At 32.6% G+C, this 10,439-nt stretch overlaps 1 protein-coding gene across 1 annotated transcript; it reads right to left on the minus strand.

The window, feature by feature from the left end:
- Window positions 1-6,539: 6,539 nt before the first annotated feature.
- On the minus strand, window positions 6,540-8,905 carry LOC150094704 (cuticle protein 14-like). The gene is made up of 3 exons (XM_090411639.1): window positions 8,897-8,905; window positions 7,939-8,058; window positions 6,540-6,938 (listed from the first exon to the last, which is right to left on the minus strand). Exons 1-3 carry the CDS (start codon window positions 8,903-8,905, stop codon window positions 6,540-6,542), a joined length of 528 nt encoding a protein of 175 aa, XP_090267765.1.
- Between the last annotated feature and the right edge of the window lie 1,534 nt (window positions 8,906-10,439).

Consider the following 10,439-nt stretch of genomic DNA (forward strand, 5'->3'; position numbering starts at 1 on the left):
AACTACTCGCTAATTTGAAGCTAACCATATATATTTGATCTAAAGTAATAGGCTAATATTCTTAATTTATTCTATGTAAAATTAAAGAACTCACTCTGAACCAGTTCTGGACATATATACAATTTTAATCGGAAAAATGTGCTTTTTATGTGAATAAAATTTACTTATCCCTAATACTGACGATTCCTAAACATATATAAAGGCCGTGGACATAACGTTACGTTAATACACTGAAATATTCCATAAAACATATTCTTCAGGCAAATGCTATGAACATTTGCTTGAATCTGATGCTCCGATCTTTAAAAAAATAATTTATTGCTCCATTTTGATTAAGTATTTCTTGAATGCGTAACTGACTTGAAAAATATTTTTAATGAATGTGAAACACATACTTTTACTAATTTCTGATTTTTCATAAACAGGCGTGAAAAAAAGTCATACTATTATGACATACTATTATGGGAATATAAAGTGGTCACGAATGCCCGTCGTGGTTACGATAAGTCTTAACTGGATATTTTCTATGCAATATGGTAGTGGAGTGTTGTCTTGCATAAAACCACTGGTCGTTCTAGGGAGTGTGCCAGGCTGAGACGAGCTGGATTATGATGTTAATCTACAGCACGCATATAGTTTCATTGAAGAAGATTGATTCGATTGATCATAATAACATAATGCACTCATTAATTTCTTTGTGCGCATTACCTTACATCGGCTTCCTGTTCAAACTGGAATAAACGAAGTATAGTCTCCTGAATGAGTCGAGTTCAAAACGAAGCTCAGAATTTTTTGTGGGGTAGTTACACTCTAATTCAGCAGACCGATGCACAGCTTTCTCATTTTACTTGGATACTAAATAACTTAATACAACCATTACTATTACCAAGAACATTCACATACACGTAAATAAACTGCACTCTGACAAAATTTCAACACTAAGATTCAACGACATTCAAGTTTTCAGAATAATTGACGATATAAGTATATCGATATTTCATGCATGACTCTATTATTTTCCAAATGCGGTTTCATACAAACGTCAAAGAAACGCTAATTGGCTCTTATGGTTGATTTTCTTTTCAATGAGTGATTTATGTGTTTTGATGTAGTTTCTAGTTTCATTTTCTAAACAATTGCACCTTCTCTAAGAAGCCCTCTAAATTGGTCACCCATTCAGTATCGTCAGTATCGACGATGTCCTTGGTTTGGGATTTTAAATGAAGGGGAGTTAAGGGATTAGTAGAGTTTTTCTAAACCGAAAATCGGTTCTTTCATCCAAGAAAAGAGAGAGAGAGAGAGAGAGACGGAAAGTGATTAGAAAGAAGTTTCATCAAACCACTTTTGACACGTGACTGGACCTGACCTCGCATGTGATGTATGATCTTTTCTGCTGCTCCTTCCTGAATAAGAATGAAAAATGAAAGGCGGATTAGTGTGCATGTCACGGGAAAGCCTACCTGTTCATGGGCATGTGGCTGTAGCTTGCCCTATTTTCAGACATAATTTACCACAGGATGATGCTTGGTAAAGCAAGTACGATGCAACTTTCTGATACCGTTACATCGTCGTGTTATTTGATGCCAGTGATACTCACGATGGAAGTGAGGAAGAGATAAATATAGAGAATGCAAAAAAACAAAGAAAAAAATCAGATGAGTATTTTTGCATACTTCCCTTATCTACGTGTAACGAAGAATATGGAGTGTTTTTTCGATGTTCTTGGTTTGTATATGCTTTTACAGAGGCTACACCCGTCTGAAAAAACAGACTGATCAATGTTTTGTCAGCAAAATAATACTATTTATATAAAGGAAGCGGTTCTGAAAAGCCGAGAATACTATTAGAATATCATTCTATCCTGAACAACACATAAACAGAACGTGAATTAAATACTGAAGACGTAGGATATTGACTGCAAGTTAGAAGCTGTTATTTGGTTTACATTATTTTTGTTAGAGTTTTTATTAGTGCCATTTTTATCGTTGGAAATTTAGAGGGGAATTTATATTCTCAATAGTCAAAGCGTCAGTAAAGTAGATTGTAGTCGATTTCGTGCTTTCTCAATACTTGACTCAATTTTTATCACATGATTTTTGGTCAGATCACTTATTTATTTATTTTTAGAAAAGCAGATAATAACTGGGCAATAACTGGTCCAAATCGATTAAAACCATGCATCCTGAAGATATTTTATATCCTTATAAAAACATGAAGCTTAAAATATCTTCAGGATATGCTGCAGATATCCTGAATGTTTTAAGGATTCAGGATATGCTGCAGATATCATGAATGTTTGTTTTCTTTTGTCCCCCATTTCTGCAGATATCCTGCAGAAATGGGGGACAAAAGAAAACAAACGAAACAAAATCGGTCGTGACAAAATTTTCAGTGTCGTTAAGCAATATAGGAAATGATTATATTTCAGATTTGATCAAAAGCGGATGAACGATAGTCTATAGAAATATCCACGGAGAAAGAGGAGAAGAAGAAAGAGAGAATTGTAATTGTGGAATACCTAACTGAATATTGTATCTGCTATTTGCGTATGTTCTATTTGGTAAATTTGCTCGTTTTGTGAGGAAAAAATCCCATCAATTTTATAAGAACTTTTCAAGTGAAAGTGAGTTAGCCAGTTTCAGTATCGAACTGAAATCTTTTTTAGATGAATGGCACATTTAGCATTATCCTCACAACTGCACTATGAAAAACAAAAGCCCGCATTTAGGGACATTTTTTCTATTTCAGTGCTGAAGTTATTTCAGTAAATGAATTCTTCATTTTGGAAATCACGCGTCGAATGCCTACTTTGAATAAAAAAAATATAAAAATTGCATATAATTAATATTCGACCTTTGAGGAAGTACTTGGTTTAAGACGTTCTGTGAATCTGGATAAGCAGGCTGTAACCAAAAAGTAATAAATAAATAAATAATAATACAAAAAAAAAACACCTGGATTACTTTTTCCTTTTTATCTTTTTATGTGAAGCTATTTCTCAAGAAAAATAAAAAAATTTCCGTAACATTTATATGAACAGTAACCTTTGTGTTGGTTTTTCATTTCAATTTTTAAAATTGTTTAGATTTGGCAAGTTCCCCATTTTTTTTAAAGAAATACGCTCGTTATAAACTTACACCACTAAAAAAGAACGACTGCTCTCAAAATTGAAAGTACATCCGGGAGAGTTGGCATAATCCCAGCAATGGCCACTGGGAGCGCTCACTGTTGCGTCAACAGAAAGCAAGTTGTGTTTTTGTGGAATCATGAATTCAGATATGTAATCGCTGTTCGGAATCAGTTTCGCAGAGATTTAGTATGGCAACTGCCATACAGGCATTCATTGGTATCCGGAGAGTTCATCGAAAAGGCAATTAATCGAAAGATAATTTATCGAAAAGGCAATTAACTGAATGAACAATTCATCGAACGACAATTCGTCGAAAATGCAATTCATAGAAAAACCAATTCACCGAAAATTTTAACTTTTCGAAAATGTTATGATAAAAGTGATCCATTTAGAACAAAAACTGAACCGTGCAGAGTGAGAAAGCAATGCTACTTTAATAGGGAATAATTATAGAACAATATGGTTTCTTATTGTCTTTCTTGTCCGATAACTGTTTCATGTCTGTTCATGGGACTGAACAGACATTCGGGAGGAAAAGCCCAGCCTACGCAGGCTTCATTATTATTGTTACCAGTAGTAATATGCGACTTCAATACAGCAATTATTATGGGATGAATAAAAGTTTCAAATAGCGAATCTGATTCAGATTCTCTATTTGAAACTTTTACAAGAAAATGTCGAACCGTTCCAGTTTTCATTTCAGCTATATTCGGGGCAACAAACAAATAACGTGTCCAAATTATGTATTACAATAACTCTCTGACTTAGCGGAATTAGTAGAAGGTGTCGTTACAAGAAGCTGTCTGCATAGGTCAGTTTTTGTTCTAAATGGATCACGTTTATCATAACATTTTCAAAAAAGAGTTTCGAAATGATATTAGCAATTCCGCTTTGGCTGGATCAATTGAATGAAATTTTAGTTAAAATTTTCGGTGAATTGTTTTTTCGACGAATTGTCGTTCGATGAATTGTTCATTCGATGAATTGTCTTTCCGGTGAATTGTCTTTCGATTAACAGTTTTTTTTTTTTTTTTGATCAAGTTTAATGGAACCATTCATCTATAGATATCTATTCTTATATAAGCAGTCGAAGGAGAAAAGAACCTAATAGAAGAAATAAATGAACGAGATGGTGACTATTTTCATTGCTCAATTTGTTGCCATCTTATTTTTTTAGAAGCCTGAAGTTATACGAAGTCTGTTTATGGATAGAGATGTCGTAGTGATTAATAGTTTATTAATCAAGCTTATTAAGATGTCTTAATTCATACTTATTAATAGTTCTCCCATTAGTTTCGCCTGATATTATTCATGTACAGTTGAGAGATCCAATTAAAACCTATTACTGGTAGATAATGAGCTCATATACAGCTTTGAGGCAGGAATTAGTTTGGGAAGGATTTTAAAACATCAATGATTTTTGATGTTTTAATATAAGAAAAAGAAATATCAAGGAACAAATCCAATGTTTAAAATATTTTTGAAAAGTAAGTTTGCCTCCATTACATCATCATCATCATCATCATCATGCATATCAAGGATTTAGGCCTAGCATGGACTGTTCCAACCTTAGAAGTCATCGTTGAATCGTTTAAATAGGCGTCCTGGTTTTCGTTTCCCTAATAGCTTGTACTTTAAGGTTTGTTTTGGTAATCCATTACATCGAGTTTGAAATTTCCCAATATTAAAGTTATTCTTAGGATTTCTAAGTAATAAGAATATTTGAGAAAAACTTTTTTCCCTTCTTTTCTTGTGGAATTTACCTCTAGTTGTTCTTTTCAAAATAACTCTATTTAAATTATATTTTCTAAGAATTCATCTTCAATTGATATCCGTATTTACTTGCCTAACAGGATGTCAATTTTCAGCCTCGCCTTTTATTAGTTTGAGGTATTCCAATGCTTAAGCAATCTCTTCGTTTATTCGAACTCATTCATCCTGGAGAGATGGGGTAATCCCAGCCATGACCACCAGGTGTGTACGTTGTTGCGTCAGAAAAATTCTCTGGAATTTAATTATATAAAGGTTTGAGGTAAAATGTAATAAAATATACGTTTTTACAAGAAAAACATTGCCAATTTCATTAATCCTTTGAAACATTTGACTGAACTTTCTGTAAGTTTTTGTGTATCATACCCCCCCCCCCCCACACACACACCTATCTCTTAACGGATTTTTTTTTGTCTCAGTGTCTTTCTAATCATAGTATTTGTCTTTCCAATTTAAAGGTTAGGATTTGCAATTAAGGGCTTTTTTATGAAGACAAAAAACAAGGGTTTATCTATAAGTGGATTCAAGTGATTTATTCGAATCAGGGTATAGGTAGGGATGCATATTAAAAAGACAAATATTCACCCCTTGAAATGTTTCCGAAAATTCCAAGAAGCGTAGGATATATTCATAAAATAATAATACAGCGAAAGCTCTGCAAAGCTATCTGCGAAGTGTGTTAATGAAATCTTTCCACTTGTTATAACTTGTTTTTTGCTTTAATTTATTCCAATTTTTGAATTGAACTGTATGCATATTATACCACTAACTGTCCAATGTCCGTACATTTTTTAAATAAAATATATTATTTAATATAAAATAACTGGACAACCTAAATATTATTTTAAAATATTTAAAGCTTAAAGCTATTTAAAATTTTGCTCATTAAAAATAACTTTATATATTTCCATACTATTAATAAAATTATATAAATTAATAATATAAGAAATACTAGGGAATATTGGGTATAGGCGATAATAGGATGAATCGCCCGTTAGATGTTTCCATTACCATTACCCTCCAAGGGCGATTAATAATACCCTTGGAGGGTAATGGACGACAATGCTGTAGCCAATGAAGTTCTAACTGAGGCTTGGCTATTGCTGTTACCCCTTGCTATGATCAGAGCTTTAATAGCTCAATAACAACTTATCCCTACACTGTACTCTACAGATAACGGGGAAGATGAAAAGCATTCTTGCTTCGCCCCTTTAAGCCAGTCCTTATAAGGATAAGGAATTACAAATATTGAAAACTGAGTCATTTTAACTGTTGAATGATCTATTTTTTTTATGAGAGTTGCTAATCTTGACCTATCCAAATTTTGATTTTTTTTTACTAGAAAAGTATTTACAGTCTTCTGTTAAAATATCAGTGAAGCACTTAAAATCAAAGCTCATTAATAACGATGCACAAGACTAATATTGTGTTACTTTCAATGTAAAAATAATGCTTATTAGAAATGTTTTCATATTATCGAACCGACAAAACAAATTAAATTGTTATGGTGAAATGCAACTAAGTATTAGAGAAAAACACGACAACATTATGGGAATTTTTTTATTCATTGATTAAGTGCAAATTTCAACCTATCTTAGCTCAATTAACTTAAGTGTTTATTTTCGACTATTTCAGATTGCTAATAGTAATATCCACCGTAGAGTCCGAGATTGTATGGATAACCATATCCTCCATACAGGTAGGGAGAGATGCCAGATGCTACTCCCCTTGTCGCGACAGGGCCAGTTTCAGGGTAAACTGTTGGAGGAGCGGATGAGTCGACAACCACATCGGCAGAATCTTTGCTTTCCGTGCCAGGTTCATTGGTTCGTACAGCAGCGTGAAAACCAGTTTCGTCTGCGTAATATTCGACCACTCGGCTTCGGCCATCTATATCGGCTAGGGTGTAGGATCCTGAAACGCGTCCAGCACCATCAGATACTTCTTGGCGAGCGCTCGTACCACCTTCTGCAGGGGCTTCATAACTGAAGCTGTAAGGTTTGGGTGTCTCGTCGATGGGATCGACAAGTCCTAAGTCCTACAGAGAAAAAGGGAGAAAATTGTGCAGGTTAATGCCTGGTTAAATTGTAACGGAATTTGATAGTATTATTGATTAATAACCGCGATATCAATTCTACTTCAGACTGAAATGATAATTGATTTTAATTAGGTCATTTGGGTGCTTTTTGCTGAGTCTGAGGCCCAACTGTCTCAAATATCAATTCGAACATTGTCTAATGGGTATTCAAAATGAATTTTCCAGTTTAGCATACGAGATTTATTTAATATTTTAATAATAAATTAAGAATAATATTAATAACTTTAATTCTTAATTTTTTGATACTAAAATTGAGTTTTTAGTAGTTAAAAACTTCATTCTAATTTTGACTCAAAACTTTGGTATCGTAATTCTAGACAATTGCAAAAGATCTCACAGGGTTCTCAAAATTCATTTTTGTTATTCACAAATTTTACAATAATCATCCCAACACCACTTATTGCAAACTTTTGGTACATTAATATATCCTGGACCAGCCAACGATTACATGATCTTTAAATCCTGCTATGACATTTAAATCACGTAATCGGATGATTGCAATAATCTTCTATCTAAAGGCTTTCATAAATATTGATACCACAGTGGGATTCAAACCATAACAGAGGGATAACTTATTGCTTACAAAGGTGCAGATGCTGTCCACTCAATCATCCAATTGCTGTTATTGTTATGCTACTGTAACTTAGCTACATACTGCTTCATCATCACATAGTTTTTCAGAATAATCATTTTACACAACAGCCACTACCTATTGGGTATACGAGTATTTAGGTATTCTTCCTTTTCTTTTTTTTTCAACTCTACTACTGCAATGTTCCAGTGGTAGTAACTTTTCTTATCGAAATTATTATGAAATATACTAAACCTATCGTCCATTGAACATCACCAAGTTTCTTTATTTTTTTTAATCCCTGATAGAAATCTACTTTCAGGTCAAATCGACATTTATGACATATATGGAGAATAAATTTTTACTTACAGCGTAGCGTAAATATGGGCTTCCATAATAACCTCCACGATATCTTGCTCCCAGATAGTCGTAAGGGGAGTAGTAAAACTGTGCTCCAGCCACAAGAAGACAGCAAAGAAATGTAATTTCCTAAAAGGAAAATAATCAAAATCGCAGTTCTATTTGTCAGTAATGATTTTAAGTGAATGACATCAAATTCGAGTGATAAAAGGAAGTAAATGTAATAACAAAAGACAGTGAATAGTGAAATGCATCATGAATTTTGTAGCAATGGCGACTTCATCCAAAATTGTCGAAAATTCGCTCGTAAAATTCAACTCCACATTCTTGATCACATTACTGGTTAACTTTACAATTTATTATTAATCTACTCATTCATAAACACTTCTAACAATCCAACAATCACGATTTTCTGGTGACGATAATAGTAATGATAACGAAAATTTATTAAAACTGCTATTAAAATAATTAATTAATCAGTTATCATAAGCTAGCCAGGATGATTGATAGACTGCAGAAGTGTACAGATATCGTCTAAACACTGAAATATTCCATTCTTATCCAAAAGGTAACTCGCATGATGTGACTCTTATCTATTATGCTTTTTGACCTTTATTTCATGTATTATAAAGTTAAATATTTTTCCTTATTTTATAAATGTCAAGTTTAATTAAAATATAAGAATACATTGATTTTATATTTTTATATAAAATGAAAATATATAATAAATTATTTGTAAGCTTTTAATATAATGATACGCTATAGTGTTATCAAATATCAAATATTTTATTACTTTTATAATGTTTAAAATTTATATTTATGAACTGCAATTAACCATTACTTAAAACATCTAAGAAATAGCGCTTGTTTATTTTTATACTATAAAAATACACTATAAAAAGTTTTCAGTTTTTTACATCACTACTTAATCAACATTCGAGAATATAAAGCAGTACTAAGTGCTTACCCGGATCATCGTGAAGGCTGTTTCAATATCACAAAAACTGTGCCAAGATGGCAAAAGAAATGGATCCTTTTATACGTGCAACTCTTTTTTCTACTTGCTTACTGTCCTGTTTACTTTTTGACAGATAAAGACATATGAACAGTCGATGGTTAGAAGCATCTATTTCTAAATTAGGCTATAAGGTATTCGATATCATACCATCTAGCCTTGAGATTATGACTGTTATTTCTTCCGACAGAGGTATTTTTGCTTCCGCCCCTGCGTTGTTCAATATGCATGTCCTAGTTGTGCACGTTAATGTACGATTTTAAACTAATATTTCATGAGGGAATGGAAAAAGACGTTTACAAAGTCTTGTAAATTTTCATCAAGGTTTTTTCCTTGACAATATACAAAATCTATAAAGTTACTATCCCCAAAAGGCATAATAATATCAATGAACACGTGACAGAAATGAGAAAGATCTGCGTGTTATTTAAAACAGAATTAGTATATCCAGAGAAAGCATCTAGAACATGCCATGCGACACTATTTTGATGGCAGTTGGACAGATGAGGTTAATGAAGGACACGTTCGTTCTAACAGATGTGATATTTCTCTTTCGTCATCTTAAACAGCAGAATGTTCTACTTCTGCAGATCCGTTTTCTTTTTGATTCATGAAGGTATAAACAAGAGATAACCTCATAGGTTATAGTTGTTACTGCCTTTCGTAACAACCTCATGCTAGGATATTGAAGCGTTGGCTGTTGCAGTGCCATTTTGACAAATACGTATTCCATTTAAAATAAACTAATGGATTATTCTGAATGTAATGCGTAGTAATGAAGATATTTTTCTAAGTATAATTCAACATTTAAAGGGTTGTTATTTATTTATTGAAAGATATACCAAATCTGTATATTTTTCATTAATATGTTCTAGTATATTACAGATTGCAAAGTCTCAAGAGTCTCAAGTGAATGGGACATATGAAATTAAGTATTTATAATTTTTTCCTTATTTCCTACGAGTATTACGATTCTTCGATAATCCTCTAGTAATATTAGAGGACCACTGCGGAATATCGTAGAGGATTATTTCAGGTTATCGTAGTGTACGAAAATTTCATAATGAATGTCAGACAAAATTCAGAGATTTTGAATTTATTTTATTTTAATATACATCAACATTAAGAGATTGAAACTCCACACAGACACCGTTCAATGTAACAGTGGAATATTAATGAGACAAACGTCATTATTATTTTAATAAAAATGTGTCTCTCATTCCGACAAAAGGTTATGAATACCACCTTTGGTATCAACATGATGAACTAATGGTCACAGGAAAATTCATCGAAAAACAGTTAATCGAAAGACAATTCATCGAACAGTAATTCATCGAAAAAGCAATTTGTCGAATAAACAATTCATCGAACGAAAATTCGTCGAAAATGCAATTCATCGAAAAAACAATTCACCGAAAAATTTTTCGATGAATTATGAAAGAATTCATCGAAAAGTCATTTTTCTTGTAAAATATTGTTTAAAAATGTTCAGTAA

The sequence above is a fragment of the Typopeltis vanoorti genome, chromosome 21, assembly GCF_054136105.1.
Source record: "Typopeltis vanoorti isolate ZY-2024b chromosome 21, IOZ_Tvanoo_1.0, whole genome shotgun sequence".
Lineage (NCBI taxonomy): Eukaryota > Metazoa > Arthropoda > Arachnida > Uropygi > Thelyphonidae > Typopeltis > Typopeltis vanoorti.